Source organism: Scyliorhinus canicula, chromosome 4 (genome assembly GCF_902713615.1).
Source record: "Scyliorhinus canicula chromosome 4, sScyCan1.1, whole genome shotgun sequence".
Classification (NCBI taxonomy): domain Eukaryota; kingdom Metazoa; phylum Chordata; class Chondrichthyes; order Carcharhiniformes; family Scyliorhinidae; genus Scyliorhinus; species Scyliorhinus canicula.
Genome location: NC_052149.1, coordinates 23,755,197 through 23,774,715, shown reverse-complemented (window position 1 = coordinate 23,774,715; position 19,519 = coordinate 23,755,197). Strand labels below are relative to the sequence as shown.

General features: G+C 50.0%; 1 protein-coding gene across 3 annotated transcripts in view; it reads left to right on the top strand.

Annotated features, from left to right (window-relative positions):
• Positions 1–19,519, top strand: part of abca4b (ATP-binding cassette, sub-family A (ABC1), member 4b) — a 152,589-nt gene that overhangs the window by 101,804 nt on the left and 31,266 nt on the right. For all 3 annotated transcript variants that reach the window (XM_038793873.1, XM_038793871.1, XM_038793872.1), the window contains 7 exons: positions 4,383–4,654; positions 7,233–7,357; positions 10,548–10,646; positions 11,435–11,624; positions 12,921–13,015; positions 13,553–13,585; positions 17,970–18,075. In XM_038793873.1, the coding sequence (XP_038649801.1) occupies positions 4,383–4,654; positions 7,233–7,357; positions 10,548–10,646; positions 11,435–11,624; positions 12,921–13,015; positions 13,553–13,585; positions 17,970–18,075 (920 nt within the window). The remainder of the gene's footprint in view (positions 1–4,382; positions 4,655–7,232; positions 7,358–10,547; positions 10,647–11,434; positions 11,625–12,920; positions 13,016–13,552; positions 13,586–17,969; positions 18,076–19,519) is intronic.

The window sequence follows — 19,519 nt, the reverse complement described above, 5'->3', positions numbered from 1 at the left end:
GAAACCCACGTACACACGGGGAGAACATGCAGACTCCGGCACAGACAGTGACCCAAGCCAGGAATCAAACCTGGGACCCTGGAGCTGCAAAGCAACTGTGCTAACCACTGTGCTACCGTGCTGCCCTAAACACATTCCCAATACCAGGGAAGCTTCTCAGTGGTGGACTAGGAATGGACTTGGATGAGGTTGGCAGCCAATTAACATAGTTAAGGCCACCTCTAGGGGATGCTTTTGCAGCCTCGCCAGCATTTTGCCGCCAGGCACGGCGGAGGTGGTCTTGCTGCAGCCAGAGGCCCCATGCCCCGTTGTCATAGCCACGGCAGGTCAGGCCCCTCTCGTGGCCCCAACATTTCCCTCAGGGGATTTCCCCTTCACTCTGAGGGGTTCAGCAGCTTCTGCCCGGATCATTTTTTACTTCCCTCCATGCCTCCGCGTTGCAGCACTGCCCGATCCCTGAGCTGCCTCAGCAGTGCCCACCTCAGTCAAGGCTGTTGAAACTCCCGGGTTGTCACCATTTGAGACCGCGGAATGGAGGTTGCCATTTAGGAGGAAGCTGCTGGTTTCAGATGTACAGGGCTCGGGACTCCCGCTTGGTACCAATATTGGGATTCCGAAACCCCCAGACAATCGAGCCCACAGTGTTGAACTCACACAGAAGCGTGCAACTACAGAGTTCATGCAATAATGTCAATGCTCCAGCCAGTGCATAAGTATAGTGAAACATTCTACAGGACATTGACCTTTTTCCTCTGTCAATTATCTATTCTCTCCTAGTCTACTGAAGCTAATAGTTCAGCCTAGGAACTGTTAAACTGGTACCCGCCCGCCATTCACGCATTGTGTATCTGATTGTTGGCTGATACCACAGCCCAAACCTAATGTCCGCACATGGGCACTTCTACTCCTTCTCCAGGTACCCAGTTCTAAGAGGGCAATAGTAACCATGGACTCCCCATTGGGCTGGTCCATGAATATGCTTGACAAAGTGCTGCAGTGATTTGGCCACTGTCTTCTGCAGTATGGCCGACCAGGAAACTCTCCCACTCTTGCCACCAGCTATATAGGAAGGATTTACGGACTGATAATCAACCTGCTTTGCCATGTAATGAATGCACCTACCATGGTCTTCAAGCCCTGAAAGTGGACTTGAGTTGCTGGCCCAGAGGTACACAGCCACTGTACCACAAGACCTCGGGCGCTCCGGGGTAGTTTTAAGGGTCGAGAACCCTGGCAGAGTTTTATTCTTCTCTCCTTCTTAATCGAAAATCCCAGGGTATTGCTGCTCTGAATGTGATGAGCGTAATCAGTGCAGTGTAATAATCAGTCTTTCCTCATGTGTATGGTTCAGCTTCTCTCTGAATGAATTTGCTGAGCCATCAGGCAAGGCGTGCCTGCACTTTAATCACTATCCACAACGCTTTACCCCAGTAAGAGTACCCTCTCATCGTCTGGAAAATAATCACTTCACAAATGTCTGGTGCAGAAGACACTTTTAAGTGATAGTCAGGTTAAATGGAAGAACAGAAGAGTTATGGAACAGGGGTGTCTCGTTGATGTGAAGATGTGTAATTACATGGGTTTCTAATTATTAGGCTGTCAGACGCATACTTGCGTGGAAGCACAAATTAACGTGTTTGGGAGCCTGCAAATGTAATTACATTGAAATGTGATTTCGAAACTCTAAAGGGGAAGGAATGATTTTGGTACATTCCCTTTTATATATTAAATTGTCGATTTTCACTTGAACTTGAAAACTGCTGAGATGGGTGACATGTTAGTGAAGCTTCTCGTTAATTGCATTTGGCTTGCTAACCAATCAGCACCATTTTCTCCTGAAGTATAAATTCTTGTGACCATTTGAAATTTGGCATTCTTGTATTTGCCCTGATGAGTACAAAATGAAAAACTTCAGTAACGTGTCTCTCTTTTCAGCAATATCCATTGTCATCTTTGTTCTGCTTTTGATACTCTTTAGTATGGCCGACTCCAGTGACTTAATTTATATAGCATTACCCCTCATTTTGTGAATTACCCCCCACCAGCGAACAGCGCGCGGTCGTGAAACAGGTGGCTGGAGGACCGGGCAATCCAGCCCAGACTTTGTAATCTCAAGAAATAATTTCAATGGAGAAGTGGGGTTAACTGGTGGAGAGCGAAGAAATGCAGTTGAAGGGGTTTTCAAACAGTGTTTAATAGGGGGGAATAGAGAAGCAAATGAGCAGGGTGACAGAGTTCCAGTAAGTTGGGTTGAAAAGGCTGAATGATCTGCTGCTAATGGTAGAATGGGACAGGGACAAGGGATAAACAGTAGGGGTCAGGATTGAGAACAATGGACAAGGGATAAACAGTAGGGGTCAGCATTGAGAACAATGGACAAGGGATAAACAGTAGGAGTCAGGATTGAAAACAATGGACAAGGATTAAACAGTAGGGGTCAGGATTGAGAACAATGGACAAGGGATAAACAGTACAGGTCACGGTTGAGAACAATGGATAAGGGTTAAACAGTAGGGGTCAGGATTGAGAACAATGGACAAGGGTTAAACAGTAGGAGTCAGGATTGAGAACAGTGGACAAGGAATAAACATTAGGGGTCAGGATTGAGAACAATGGACAAGGGATAAACAGTAGGGGTCAGGATTGAGAACAATGGACAAGGGTTAAACAGTAGGGGTCAGGATTGAGAACAATGGACAAGGGATAAACAGTAGGGGTCAGGATTGAGAACAATGGACAAGGGATAAACAGTAGGGGTCAGGATTGAGAACAATGGACAAGGGATAAACAGTAGGGGTCAGGATTGAGAACAATGGACAAGGGATAAACAGTAGGGGTCAGGATTGAAAACAATGGACAAGGGTTAAACAGTAGGGGTCAGGATTGAGAACAATGGACAAGGGATAAACAGTACAGGTCACGGTTGAGAACAATGGACAAGGGTTAAACAGTAGGGGTCAGGATTGAGAACAATGGACAAGGGTTAAACAGTAGGAGTCAGGATTGAGAACAGTGGACAAGGAATAAACATTAGGGGTCAGGATTGAGAACAATGGACAAGGGATAAACAGTAAGGGTCAGGATTGAGAACAATGGACAAGGGATTAACAGTAGGGGTCAGGATTGAGAACAATGGACAAGGGTTAAACAGTAGGGGTCAGGATTGAGAACAATGGACAAGGGATAAACAGCAGGGGTCAGGATTGAGAACAATGGACAAGGGATTAACAGTAGGGGTCAGGATTGAGAACAATGGACAAGGGATAAACAGTAGGGGTCAGGATTGAGAACAATGGACAAGGGTTAAACAGTAAGGGTCAGGATTGAGAACAATGGACAAGGGATTAACAGTAGGGGTCAGGATTGAGAACAATGGACAAGGGTTAAACAGTAGGGGTCAGGATTGAGAACAATGGACAAGGGATAAACAGCAGGGGTCAGGATTGAGAACAATGGACAAGGGATTAACAGTAGGGGTCAGGATTGAGAACAATGGACAAGGGTTAAACAGTAAGGGTCCGGATTGAGAACAATGGGCAAGGGATAAACAGTAGGGGTCAGGATTGAGAACAATGGACAAGGGATAAACAGTAGGGGTCAGGATTGAGAAGAATGGACAAGGGTTAAACAGTAAGGGTCAGGATTGAGAACAATGGACAAGGGATAAACAGTAGGGGTCAGGATTGAGAACAATGGACAAGGGATAAACAGTAGGGGTCAGGATTGAGAACAATGGACAAGGGTTAAACAGTAAGGGTCAGGATTGAGAACAATGGACAAGGGATAAACAGTAGGGGTCAGGATTGAGAACAATGGACACGCCGCTCCAGCTGCCGATCCTGGCCTGAACCCGGCACCGCGGGGTCCGCGCATGCGCAGTTGGGCCGGTGCCAACTAGCGCTTTCGCAGTGGCCTTCTTCCCCGCGCCTGCCCTGACGCCAAATGGCGCAGGGCTACAGGAGCCGGCGCGGAGGAAAGGAGGCCGGGGGGGGGGGGGGCAGAGAGGCCGGCCCGCCAATCCGTAGCCCCAATAGTGGGCCAGGCCACTACGGAGGCCCCCCTCACCCCGGGTCGGAAACCCCCCCCCCCCCCCCCCCCACAGCCGCGGCCGGACCCTTCAACGGCAAGGTCCCACCGGCTCAGAGGATGTTAGAACGGCGCCGGCGGGATTTGGCTTTTTGATGATGGCCGCTCGGCCCATCTGGGCCGGAGAATCGGTGCTCTGCGGAGAATCGCGTCCCGGCATCGGGGCGGCGTGGCGCGTTTCACGCGGCCCGCCGACGATTCTCCGAACCGGAGGGTGGGTTGGAGAATTCCGCCCAATATATTTTAACAATTCTGTTCAAAAATTGAAATGCCAGTAATAATTTATATCTATTCAGCACCCAAAGCATCTTCCCAGAATGGACAAGATCCAGAGAAAAGGCAAAGTATTGAAAGGAAACCATCTGCTTGTGAGGGAAAACCAAATGGAGAGACAGTGGCAGGCGGTACAGATCCTGCCCCCACGGTGGACAACCAGGAACTGGGTGGAAAAGATGGAAAAGGCTCCAGGCAGATCAAGGGTTCAGACCTGATTAAACAACAGTTCAAGGCAATGTTTATCAAAAGATTCAACCATGCTGTTCGCAGTCAGAAGGATTTCCTGGCACAGGTACAATTAAAAGTATCAGGTCTAGGCTAATCTAAGTTATTCCCAGAATGTTCTTTTGCCTTGAGCTCAATGCACAGTGTTTGCAGCGTGTTGTAACTTAACACACAAAGACTGCAGTAGCTTCTAATAGCACACAAAAGTTAGACAGGGACTCGTCGTGTGAAACAGATGGGGCATGTCCACACAATGTGTCTTTTTCAACTAAACAAAGTTTGGGGGACAGCCATTTCCATGTGCATTGCCTGTGGCAATTCGTTGACCAATCAGAGTTGAACTGCCTGGTTTGAAATTAAACAAAAGCTTGGCAGTTAACCGTTCACTACTGCAATCACTATGGTAATGCCTCTACCAATCAAAGTCCATTTGTCAACCAATCAGAATTCTCTTTTCATGCAGTAGAAATTGTTGTTTCCTTTAGTTGTCCTGATGTGTGCAAGATGAAAGGCTTCAACAGTATGTCACTTTTTTTCAGCAATATAAAAACATTACTTAGATTAAATTAAACCCAGCCATCCCCAGCTCCCGTCCTCACCCCACTACAGGACTTCAAGTGACTCCCTCTTCTCCCAAAAGCACTTGCCTGAGTGCTATGTTCTGTGTTATGGCTGTAGTACAACTGCACACTGAACATCTAGTTCTTTTACTAGTAAGATCATTTATTAACATGATTAACATGTGGAAAGATAATTAATGAATTGTGATACTGACAGTAACGAATAACGTAACTCTGTGAATTATCCTGGAGCTGCTTCTAGTGCGACCATCCTCTTATACGACTTACTACCAACTGGCGGCTATCTCAAGTCACATGGTAGATCTCTGTTGCCACCAGCTGGTTGGAGGTCGCATCGATAACTGTATACATTGATGGACAACTATGTACAAAACTGTGCACAGGCCTATCACCACATTGCGTAACCCTGTATTGATTCCATTCTGCTCTCTTGGGCATACCCGATTTTAGCCGCCCCACCACTGTGGCTGTGCCTTCAGCTTCTTAGACCTTAAACTCTGGAATTCTCTGTAACTCTCTGGGTGGAGTTTAAGGGTCATGTTGATGGGTCCTTCCATCAGTTGGAGAGTCAGTGGCCTTCCCACTTCAGTCATTTCAGTACCCCTCACCCCACCCAACCCAATTTAATGGCAATCAAATACTTAGCTGATTGGCGACAGGTTCCTCCGTGTCTACAGGGGGGATGTGCCACCTCCGAGACCTGCCACTCAGAAGTGGGCAGCTCTCCAGTACTGGCAGTGGCACAGGGAGCAGTGGTCGCTGAATTGTCACTTAATTAGCTAATCGTGGGGCCTCAATTGGCCCCTTGTTGGGAAAGCCGCCCTTGACCCTTCCTGTTCTGGACCTAACTGGGGGAGAGTCAGGAAGGCGATGGAATCTTCATTCCCACCTCGTTCCATAGCACCCCCCCCCCCCCCCATCCCCCATCATCCACTACTATTCCCAAGCTCCCAGTCCTCCCCTGGGAGGTGGGGTGGGATGGGGTGGGATGGGGTGGGGGTACATTAAATTCCACCGTCTGTGTTTCATGCTCCCTTTCCTGTTTGAACATACAGTCCTCCTTAAAATCCACCTCTCGACCGAGCTCTGGGTCATCTGGCCCAGTGGGCCCATCTCCTTCTGGGGCTTGGTGTCAAATGTGGTCTGATAACGCTCCTGTAAAGCACCGTGGGCCTGTCACTATGTTACCGCTGCTATATAAATGCAGGGTTTTGTTTTTGTTGGTTAGACATCATTAGCATGTTCAGCAGTTTGGGGCAACCTGGCCAGGATTCTCCGTCTCGCCAGCCGGTCACTGGGGTTTCCCATTGTGGGCAGTCCCAGGCCTTCGGGAAAACCCGCGGGCTGCCGGCGCAGCAGAGAATCCTGACAGCGGAGTATCCCGACAGCGGAGTATCCCGACAGCGGAGTATCACGACAGCGGAGAATCCCGACAGCGGAGAATCCCGACAGCGGAGAATCCCGACAGCGGAGATCCCGACAGCGGAGAATCCCGACAGCGGAGTATCCCGACAGCGGAGAATCCCGATAGCGGAGAATCCCGACAGTGGAGAATGCCGACAGCGGAGAATTCCGACAGCGGAGAATCCAGCCCACGTGTCTTGGAAAAGGCGCTGTACTGATGAAAGTCTTTATCTCCCCCGCCCTGTTCTTTTTAATTTACCTCTTTCAGTCTGAAGGCAGCCAATACGTTCTGAAGAGAAATAGGGAGCATTCAGATCGGCAGTGACTTTCGAACCATCCTCGAATCATTGCAACCATCCTCCTGGGATATCGTGACTGAGTGCTGGGCTGGTTTGCCTTATAGAAGGGTCAGGCTGACCCTCTGAAATACCTTCGAGTTGTCGGATAGCTGTACCCATTCTTTTATATCACATTGAAAGTTATCTGCCAAGTTGGTATCACATTACATACTGTCGTGAGTTTCTTAAACTCCAGAGACATCCCCTGAGAGCCCATTGAGTCCCGGAGACAAGATGGTTATGAATTATAAACTGTGATTTTGCTGATTGCGACGATTTGCAACTGATTCAATGCCGAGTTAAATCTCTTCCTTTTTAACAGTTTCTCCTGCCTGCAATCTTTGTGCTGTTGGCTCTGATCTTCTCGCTCATAATCCCTCCGTTTGGGGAGTATAAAAGTTTAGTGATTCACCCGTGGATGTACGGGAAACAGTACACCTTCTTCAGGTAGGATTGTTCAAATTGATTTCTGACCATTCCATGTTTGTTTAACATTATGTGCAATTTAATTTATAGGCCGTAAGAAAAACTAGCTAAAATGGCATCTGTGACATCCCGGATCAATGGTAGCTCCCTTTTCTAGGTCTGGCAGCATCTATGGAGAGAGAACCAGGCTCTGTAAGTTTCTTCTTCAAAGCTAAAGAAGGATTGATGGATTTAATATTTGGAGAGGGAGATGGCGGGAAGTGGGGCAGGATAAAAGGTCGGGGACAGGTGGGAACTAGGGAAAGATTACATAGAACATACAGTGCAGAAGGAGGCCATTCGGCCCATCGAGTCTGCACCGACCCACTTAAGCCCTCACTTCCACCCTATCCCCGTAACCCAATAACCCTTCCAACCTTTTTGGTCACTAAGGGCAATTTAGCATGGCCAATCCACCTAACCTGCACGTCTTTGGACTGTGGGAGGAAACCGGAGCACCCGGAGGAAACCCACGCAGACACGGGGAGGACGTGCAGACTCCGCACAGACAGTGACCCAGCGGGGAATCGAACCTGAAACCCTGGCGCTGTGAAGGCACAGTGCTAGCCACCTGTGCTACCGTGGATACAAGACAAAGGAAGTGTTAATGGTAGCACCAGGGACTGAAGAAGGTGCTGATTGTAGCCTTTCATCCCTCGCCCTTGCCCTCATGCCCACATATCCATCCTCGGCCAGCTAAGCCCAACACAAACTGCAGGAACAACACCACAGCTTCTGATTAAACACGTTACAACCTTCCGGACCACTCCAGCACCTTTAGACTGTGGCCTTTCTCCTTCCTGTTGCCCTTTTCTTTGTTTCCTTTGATTTTCCCAATGCAAACACCCCCCACCCCCCCCCCTCCGCTACCCGGGAATATGTGACTTGTTCTTCAGTTTTGAGCTGACTGAGTACTGACCTTTGTTGCTTTACTGACACGTTCTGCTATCTTGCCTTAATGCCACTATCAGAACCTTCTTTAGTACTTCATGCTGTCATTAACACTCCCTTTGCTTTGTGTCCGTGATATCTTTGTCAATCTCGCCTGACCTTCCACCTATCCCTGAACTTCTATTCTGCTCCACACGCTCTAACCCTCCCATCACATTTCTACCGCTGTTCAGCTTTGAAGAACGGTGATATGGACTTGAGACGTTGGGAGGGATTCTCCAACCCCCCCCCCCCCCCCCCCCCCCCTCCCTCCCCCCAGCCGGGTCGGAGAATCCCCGGGGGTCGGCGCGAATCCCGCCGCGATGCCGGCTGCCGTATTCTCCGGCGCTGTTTTCCGGGCGCGGCGGGGTTCACACCAAGCCGGACGGGGGCCGTTGGCAGTGCGCCCCCCCCCCCCCCCCCCCCCACCGGCAATTCTCCGAGCCCAGATGGGCCGAGCGACCGTCCGTTTTTGGCCAGTCCCACCGGCATGGGTTACGCATGGTCCCACACGGCGGGACCTGGCAGGTAAGTCGGCTGGGGTGGTCCTTGGGCGGGGGGGGGATCCAACCCCGGGGAGGGAGGGCCCCACGGTGACCTGGCCCGCGATCGGGGCTGTGCCGTGGGGGCACTCCTTCCTCCCGTGCCAGCCCCTGTAGGGCTCTGCCAAGGCTGGCACGGAAAAGAGAGCCCCCCGCTGATGCACCAAAACACGCCGGCAGTTCCGTGCATTCGCGAGATCACGCAGTCCCTTTCACACCAGCTGGAGCAGCGCCAACCCCTCCGGCATTCATCTAGCCCCGGAGACAGGTGAGAATTCCTCACCTTTGGGGCCCGTTGACGCCGGAATCGTTGCCGCTAGTTTTCCCGCCGGCGAGGGGACTTAGGTCCTGGAAAGGAGTATCCTGGCCGTTAACTCTGTTACTTTCCCCACAGATGCTGCCTGACCTGAGTTTAAGCAGCGTTTTCTGTTTCTATTTCAGATTTCCAGCAGTTTTTTTGTTTCTTTTTTAATGCATCCAGAGTCCTGGTCAACATTCACCCCTCGCTCATTGTCACTGAAACAAATGAAGTGGCCAATCATCTCCTTATGCAGAAGGCCTACAGCGTTCCAGCACTGATTGTGCTTAACAAAGTAATTCATTGTCTGCGATGCACTTTGGAATTACTGAGGATACGATAAGCACCTTAGAAATGCAAATCAGTTAATTGCGACCCCCATCCTTCAACTGAATTAGAAATCCTAAAACCAGTTTTAAAACTAATTTTAGAACTAATAATCATCATTCCTGCAACCTGGTGCGATTTGAATATGAAATACGTTTTATAAAATACAAACAAGATTTTTACAGCACTGGCTCTCTTGGTGGGTAACATGTACTATTTAGATTCCTATTTGTACATATTTTTCTTTTTATTGAATGCACTTACAACCTTCAAAGTGTAACCTGGAACGAAGCCACCTTGTGGATTGTAGCAATGTCCATGCTTTTGTGTTTTGTTGGCTCTTTAGGTGCAAATGGAGCCAGTGTATAAAATTTCCCATTTCCCATTAGAGTACATATCTCAGGTTCTTGGTATCTGTATATATCACGGTGACTTGGTTTGGAATGTATTCAGCAGTACTAGGATCTGCCCTTAATGAAACTTCAATCCCACAGCATTCAAACCAGACAATCCAACAACTCAGACAAAAGCACAGACCAGGCACAGTGACAACATCGACTCGCCCCACCACTGACGCGCGGTGTTAGCCGTGTGTACCATCTACAAGATGCACTGCAGGAACTCACCAATGCTCCTTCGGCAGCACCTTCCAAACCCATCTAGAAGGCCAAGGGCAGCAGATACCTGGGAACCCCGGTACCTGGAGGTTCCCCTTCAAGTCACTCACCACCCTGACTTGGAAATATATCGCCGTTCCTTCACTATCACTGGGTCAAAATCCCAGAACTCCGTCGCTGAGAGCACTGTGGGTGTACCTACACCTCAGGGACTGGGGCGACTCACCACCACCTTCTCCAGGGAAGTTAGAAATGGGTAATAAATGCTGGCCCAGCCAGCGACGTCCACATCCCATCAATGAATTTTTTTTTTCATGTGGACACCCGCATGCATTTAAATTTAAGTCACCTTAAAGTTTTAAACTTTGGTGAAGTTGTGCAGGAAAAAAAAAATCTTTGTCTTAACCTGCGCTGTGCGTATTTGTTGAATAATATTCTCTTTCCCTTAATTTTGACAGCAACGACCGCCCGTGGGATAAGAAGATGAGTCTACTGGCAGAGGTGTTGGTCGATAAACCCGGATTCGGGACTCGGTGTATGAGGGAGAATCCCATTGCGTAAGACAGTTGATTCCATTTTCATTCACCTTGTCACTTGTTTCCTGGGCTGAATCGTCTTGAGACGGCTGAAGTCCCACTGCCTGAGTCAAATGCAGGAGACCCCCCCCCCCCCATTCTGCAGGTGGCAATGGTGGCACAGTGGTAATGCCACTGGATTAGGAATCCAGAGACCCAGGCTAATGTTCTGGGGTTCAAGGGTTCAATTCCCACTCCGGCAGCTGGCGAAATTTAAATTCAAATAATAAACCAGGAATTGTAAAGCTTGTCTCATTAGTGGTGCCAATGAAACTACCAACAATTGTCATACAAACCCATCTTGTCTCTAATGCCCTTTAGTGAAGGAAATCTGCCCTGCCGATTGGGGATGGGGGGAGTGGCATTGAGGGAGCACCATCTGCGTTGCTTCCCCGGCAACATCCGCTGCCAGTGGGGATGTTGTCCATGGACCATTCCCATGGGCCATTCGAGAAGGCTCCCCTTCCTCCCGGAACTCGCCGGGTGGCCGTCGGGTTTTCACTGGGCCCTCGGCCCTCCCGATGCTGGAAAATGCCTGCAGAGGTGGAAGTGGCCCTGAGATAGCTACTTAGGTGGCTCAATTAGCCATCCAGGGGCCAACCTACCAACTTTACCACCTCCCAGCCAATCCCCTAAGAACCCAGGAAATTCCAGCCCATGTTTCAAAATCAACACTGGACATAAAAACAAGCTGTTCGTATCTTAATACAAAAAATTCTGTTTCAAGGTTCTGCCTGCATCTTACACCTCTTGTATTTATTTCAATCCAGGGGTTACCCCTGCAGTAATCAGACCTCTGATTGGGAAATCCCAAAACGTGACCCTGTGATTGTCAATTTGCTACAATCTCCAGTCTATTCTGCCAGCAACTCATCCCCATCCTGCCAGTGCAGTACAAGAAGCCGCCTGATTATGCTCCCTGACTGCCCTGAAGCTGCTGGTGGTCTTCCTCCAGTCCAGGTAGTAATTAAACTCTCTTCTCATTCTAAATGAATAAATGAAAGCTATGCCTGGGAGGGCGGCATACTTGTGTGTGCGGCGTACATGTGGGTGTGCCGTACATGTGTGTGCCATGTACATGTATGTATGCCATACATTGTGGGCTGTGGACATGTGTGGGCTGCGTATATGTGTGGGTGGCGTACACGTGCGGGTGGCATACACGTGTGGGTGATGTACACGTGTGGGTGGCGTACATGTGTGTGCATGCATACATGTGTGTGTGCACATGTGTGTACACGTATGTGTGTGCACATGTGTGTGTGCAGGTACATCTGTGTGCATACATGTGTGTGTGGATACATGTGTGTGCATGTGTGCGTTTGTGTGGGTGAGTCTTCATGTTTGTGTGTGCGTGTGTATGTGTGTGTGCGTATATATGCATGTGTATGTTGCGTGGATGTGTCTGCATGTGTGTGTGCGTGTGTTTCTCTGTATGTGTGCGTCTGTGTTTCTATGTGTTAATTTGTGGGTGGGTGTGCATTACAGTGTGTACATTTCGGTGTGTGTTCCTGTGTGTGTGTTTGTCTGTTTCTGTGTGTGTAATTCTGTGTATGCGTGCGTTTGTGTGTGTGTTTGTGTGTGTTTCTGTGCTTGTGTGTGTGTGTGTGTGTGTTTGTGTGTGTGTGTGTGTTTGTGTGTGTGTGTGTGTGTGTTTGTTTCTGTGCTTGTGTGAGTGTGTGTGTTTCTGTGTGGGTATGAATGCAGTGGTCAGATAGTGTCAGATTATCTTAGTGAAATTGTTCGATGCTAAGTCTGCTGCCAAAGTAAATGGAAGAAAGGTTACAGCGACAAGTTCAATTTTGTTTGGTTAGAATACAGAAGCGAAATGCTGCAGATGCTGGAAGTCTGAAATAAAAACAAACAATGCTGAAAAGATTTAGCAGATGAGGAAGCGAGAAACAGGGTTAAAGGTCATCGCGGCTGAAACGTTAACTCTGGGTGGGATTCACCGAGCAACTCGCTGTCGGGAGGGGATTGGTCAGCAGTGGGATCTCCTGGTCACCGCCGTTGTCAACAGGGTTTCCCGTTGAACGCACTTCCTCGATGCCGTGAAACCAATGGCGGGGTGCCCCAGCGAAGATCCCGCCAACGTGAACTGCCGGAAAGTTCCGGATTCTGTTTCTCCCCACAGACACTGCACGACCTGCTGATTAATTCTTGTTTTTTGTTTGTTTAGCAGAAGCTTGTTAGATGTTTAAAACGTAAAGCAAATTCTAGCTCTTCCAACAAAATGAGTTGCTTTCTCCGTTACAGCGAATCATGCGGACAACTGATATCCTGCAGAATCTTACCCAGAGAAACATATCGGACTTCCTGGTTAAGACATACCCCAAACTAATCAAAAGCAGGTAAGGCCCATCCTGTACACATCTCCATATTCAGCACCCAAAATTCACCAATAAAATCTTTTAGCGTGTAAGTAGCAGAATGATTTGGGGGTCTATGATGAAGTGGACAGTGCTTATCATCGAGCTCAGATAGGTGTTGTTAAAAAAAGAAACCCTTGCTGAATGAGGCGATGCTCAGAGTTTAAAGGTCACAACTACTGTTGAACAACCTCTCCAGCCCTGAAAGAAACTCTGGGAAGATCTCGCAATCCCGGGCAGTGTAGACTTTCGCTTCCCCGATGATGGTTTTATTCAGCCGCCAAGTCAAGGAGACATCCCGTCACAGCGATGTCATCGTGCAGACTAAGTGGCCAATCACGTTGAAGTTCCCAGAAAGAACAAACCTAGAAGGAAAATGCACTGATTACCTTTCACTCATTCATCATTTTTAATGATGGTGAAGAAAGGTTTGGGAATCGTTATCAGCTGCTATAACATTCAATATCTGAAAATTGGAAAACTTGAGATTTAACCTTTTTCATTTCTTTATACTTTCAGCATGAAGAGCAAATATTGGGTCAATGAAAAAAGGTATTGTATTGTTTGCTTCACACATTGTAAATCCCCGCTACCTAGTTTGTCCAGTATGTTAAAGGGTAGAAGTGGCCCTCAATGTAAATGTGTTACATACACACACACGCCTCACACCTCACCCAGACTCACACTCACACACCTCACACCTCACTCACACTCACACGCCTCACATCTCACTCACACTCACACCTCTCACATCTCACTCACACTCACACACACGCCTCACACCTCACTCATACTCACACCTCACTCATACTCACACTCACACACCTCACTCACACACACGCCTCACCCGGACTCACACTCACACACCTCACACCTCACCCGGACTCACACTCACACACACACGCCTCACATCTCACTCACACTCACACGTCTCACATCTCACTCATACTCACACCTCACTCATACTCACACTCGCACACCTCACTCACACACACGCCTCACCCGGACTCACACTCACACACCTCACACCTCACCCGGACTCACACTCACACACCTCACACCTCACTCACACTCACACACATGCCTCACACCTCACACCTCCCCACACTCACACACACACGCCTCACATCTCACTCATACTCACACACACGCCTCACACCTCACACAGACTCACACACACCTTACACACATGCCTCACACAAACTCACACACACCTCACTCATACTCACACTCACACACCTCACTCACACAGACTCACACACACACACCTTACACACATGCCTCACACAGACTCACACACACACACCTCACACCTCACTCATACTCACACACCTCACTGACACACACACCTCACACCTCACTCATACTCACACTCACACACCTCACTGACACACACACCTCACACAGACTTACACTCACACACCTCACTCACACACACGCCTCACACACACATCACACACAGACTCACGCTTACACGCCTCACACCACCCCACACTCACACACACACGCCTCACACCTCACTCATACTCACACGCCTCACACACACACACGCCTCACACCTCACTCACACTCACACACACACGCCTCACACCTCACTCACACTCACACGCCTCACACCTCACTCACACTCACACGCCTCACACCTCACTCGCCTCACACCTCACACCTCACTCACACTCACACGCCTCACACCTCACTCACACTCACACGCCTCACACCTCACTCGCCTCACACCTCACACCTCACTCACACTCACACGCCTCACACCTCACTCACACTCACACGCCTCACACCTCACTCACACTCACACACACACGCCTCACACCTCACTCACACTCACACGCCTCACACCTCACTCACTCACACACACACGCCTCACACCTCACTCACACTCACACGCCTCACACCTCACTCACTCACCCACACACGCCTCACACCTCACTCACACTCACACACACACGCCTCACACCTCACTCATACTCACACACACACCTCACACAGACTCACATACCTCACACACACGCCTCACACACACATCTCACACAGACTCACGCTTACACGCCTCACACCTCCCCACACTCACACCCACACGCCTCACACCTCACACGCTCACACACACACGCCTCACACCTCACACAGACTCACACTCACACACATACACACGCCTTACACACACATCTCACACAGACTCATGCTCACACGCCTCACACCTCCCCACACTCACACACGCACCTCACACCTCACCCACACACACACACGCCTCACAGAAACTCACGCACACACCACACACACACACCTCACACGCACATCTCACACCTCACACTCACAAGCCTCAAACCTCACCCACACTCGCGCCTCACACCTCACAGAGATTCACACCTTACACACACACACCTCACACCTCACCCACACTTACACACACATGCCTCACACAGACTCACACTCACACACACGCCTCACACACTCACGCAGACACACCGCACACACATCTCACATACATGCCTCACACCTCACACAGACACGCCTAACACTTCACCCACACACCTCCCACCTTGCCCACACTCACACACACACGCCTAACACTTCACCCACACGCCTCCCACCTTGCCCACACTCACACACACATGCCTCACACGTCAAACACACTCACACACACACGCCTCATACCTCACACAGCCTCACACACACAAACCTCACATACACACCTCACACACATACACCTCACACATACCTCATACACACACGTCACAAATGCCTCACAACACACACATCTCAAGACACACACCTCACACACACACGCCTCCCACGTCGTCCACACTCTCACACATACACCTCACACGCACCTCATTCACATGCACCTCACAAACACCTCCCAATACACATCTCACACACACATCACACACACACCTCACACATACTCTCAAACACAAACACTTCACACCTCATACACACACCTCACACGCACATCTCACACACATTCTCTCTCAAACACAAACACTTCATATCTCACGCACTCACTTCACACACACACACATCCCACACTCACTCTATCACACACACACACGTCTATGTAACATTGTTTTTGGTGTGTGTTTTAAGTTACCTGATGATTAAAACAACTTGCAATGCATTGAAATCTCATGATTATAGCCTGGAAATTAAACGGTGCGATATCATCCGAGCACTTAAAATGTTCAGTTCAAATTTCTCTGCTATTTTAATGGAGCCATTCTTCTATTGATTTTTATTGTACAACATAGTTTCCATGCATAGTTTCCAAATTGCGCCTGTAATATATTCGGTAGCAAACATAGAAAGCAAAAAGGCGAAGCTGCAGAACCCAGAAACCTGAAATAAAATCGGAAACTCCTGGTGACCCTGAAGCAGCTACAACCAAACCATCAGATTCTCAGTTTTCTCCACAGACGTGATCGAGTTTCTGAGCGCTTCCAACAATTTATTATTTTTTTTATGAACCATTCATATTCAGTGATTGGGAAATGTGATTCTTGTGCCATGAATTGTTAAGGTGGCGAGGTAAGAAACAGGATGTGGGCAGCATTGGCAAAGCCACAATTAATTGCCCACTCCTGATTACCCTTGAGACGTTGGTGGTGATGTGACCATCGATTCACAAGACACATGGTTGGACGTGAACAGTGGTTTTAATAATCTCACCACAGAGCCTGCCTGCGACGAGATGAACTGGCAGGCAGGCTCAGACTGCCAAGCTTTATACAACCAGTTGGTGGGAGGAGCCATGGGCGGAGCCAAGGGTGGAGCCCAGTACAAACTCCCGTACACTCCCAGTACATCTCCCCCTAGGGGCAGAGCCGCGCAACTGCTTGTGTGCCGAGCTTACACAGACACAGTACATCATATATAATAACAGTGTGAATTACGCTACTGTGATTCACCACAGGTGGTAAATTGTCTTCTTGAACCAGTGTGGTCCATGTGGTTAAGGTACTTCCACAGTGCTGTTAGAGAGAGAGTTCCAAGGGTTAAGCTCAGCAAAGATGAATCACGATGTATTTCCATGTCTGCATTTAGAGGGGAACTTGCAGTTGGAGCGTGTTGCCATGCTGCCCTTGTTTTTTGGCATGGTGGGAGTTTGGGAAGTGTTTGTGCGGAAGGTTTGGCAAGTTTCTGTAGAGCTTCCTGTCGGTAGTATAGACAGCAGACACAGGGTGCATTCTTCCCAGCCCCGTGGAAGTGGGGCTGGGAACAAACATAGAAAATAACCTGTCGGTTTAGCTACCTGATGCTTTCCTGCCACCAAGCTTGCCTGAAGCGTGGTCAGGGAGCCTAGGATATCCGCTTGGCAGCGGCAATTAGCCACGTAGGCCGATTCAGGGGCCAGTTTGGCGGGGGGGGGGGGGGAGTTGATATCGTCGCTAGGATCTCCCTGGCTGAAGCCAGAGCCTAGCTGGAGATGGCCTCCTAGCAGTGAGTCAGGGGGTCACCATGCCTCCTCAATTCCTCCAGGAGTGTCCGACTGGGATGGGATGGCCACCCTCTTAGATTTTCAGAATGCTACAGAGATTCCCTCCATTCTCGGGCGCTCCCGGGTTCTCCTACCTACTTCAGCTGCACCCACCTCTCCTGCTGGGGTTGCGAACCATTCAAAATTCAGGGGCCTCTGATTGGTCCTTCGCCACTCCAACCCGCCTGTTATCCTGGATTGAATGGCAGGAACACTGTCCTGGATTGGTGGCCTCGGGATTGGTCAATAACACTGTCCTGGATTGGTGGCCTCGGGATTGGTCAAGAACACTTTCCTGAAGAACTCCTGCAGCAAAGTCCTGTTCAATGATCAGCCTCCAGCAACTTCCTGATACAGAGAGAGAACTGATTTGAAAATATTTACTGTATTTACTTATATTTTAGTGAATGCAAGGTACACACTATCAGCTTGGTGTTCTGCTGTTTCTAGGTATGGTGGGATTTCAATCGGGGGAAAACTTCCAGTTTTACACATTGATCATAAACAGGTCAACACCTTTTTCACCCAGTTGGGTCGGATGTTCAATGTCACTGGGGTAAGTTAAGATTTCTATCACTTCAAACTAGATTTCCTTTCAAACCAACGGGATAGTTTTATTATGAGGTCCTTTATTGGTTTACTTAAATGAGGAAGTTGTGACTGGACAAAAAATTAACAGCGCAGAATAATACTATTTAGTCCATCTTGTTTGCCAGCTCAGTTACCAAATCAATCTGTCCTACCTCTTCCCATAGCCCTGCCCCTTCCCATAGCCCTACCTCTTCCCATAGCCCTACCTCTTCCCATAGCCCTACCTCTTCCCATAGCCCTACCTCTTCCCATAGCCCTACCTCTTCCCATGGCCCTGCCTCTTCCCATAGCCCTACCTCTTCCCATGGCCCTGCCTCTTCCCCTGGACCTGCCCCTTCCCATGACCCTGCCTCTTCCAATAGCCCTGCCTCTTCCCTTGGCCCTGCCTCTTCCCATGACCCTGCCTCTTCCCATAGCCCTGCCCCTTCCCATAGCCCTACCTCTTCCCATAGCCCTGCCTCTTCCCCTGGACCTGCCCCTTCCCATTGCCCTGCCTCTTCCCATGGACCTGCCCCTTCCCATGACCCTGCCTCTTCCCATGGCCCTGCCTCTTCCCATGGCCCTGCCTCTTCCCATGACCCTGCCTCTTCCCATGACCATGACTCGTCCCATGACCCTGACTCGTCCCATGACCCTGCCTCTTCCCATGACCCTGCATCTTCCCATGACCCTGACTCTTCCCATGACCCTGACTTGTCCCATGGCCCTGGCTCTTCCCATGGCCCTGCCTCTTCCCATGACCCTGACTCTTCCCATGACCCTGACTCGTCCCATGGCCCTGGCTCTTCCCATGGCCCTGGCTCTTCCCATGACCCTGACTCTTCCCATGACCCTGACTCTTCCCATGACCCTGCCTCTTCCCATGATCCTGCCTCTTCCCATGGTCCTGTCTCTTCCCATGGCCCTGCCCCTTCCCATAGCCCTGCCCCTTCCCATGGCCCTGCCTCTTCCCATGGCCCTGCCTCTTCCCATGGCCCTGCCTCTTCCCATGGCCCTGCCCCTTCCCATGGCCCTGCCCCTTCCCATGGCCCTGCCCCTTCCCATAGCCCTGCCCCTTCCCATAGCCCTGCCCCTTCCCATGACCCTGCCTCTTCCCGTGGCCCTGCCTCTTCCCGTGGCCCTGCCCCTTCCCGTGGCCCTGCCTCTTCCCATTGCCCTGCCTCTTCCCCTGGACCTGCCTCTTCCCCTCGCCCTGCCTCTTCCCATAGCCCTGCCTCTTCCCATAGCCCTGCCTCTTCCCATAGCCCTGCCTCTTCCCATAGCCCTGCCTCTTCCCATAGCCCTGCCTCTTCCAATGGCCCTGCCTCTTCCCATAGCCCTGCCTCTTCCCATAGCCCTGCCTCTTCCCCTCGCCCTGCCTCTTCCCATGGCCCTGCCTCTTCCCATGGCCCTGCCTCTTCCCATGGCCC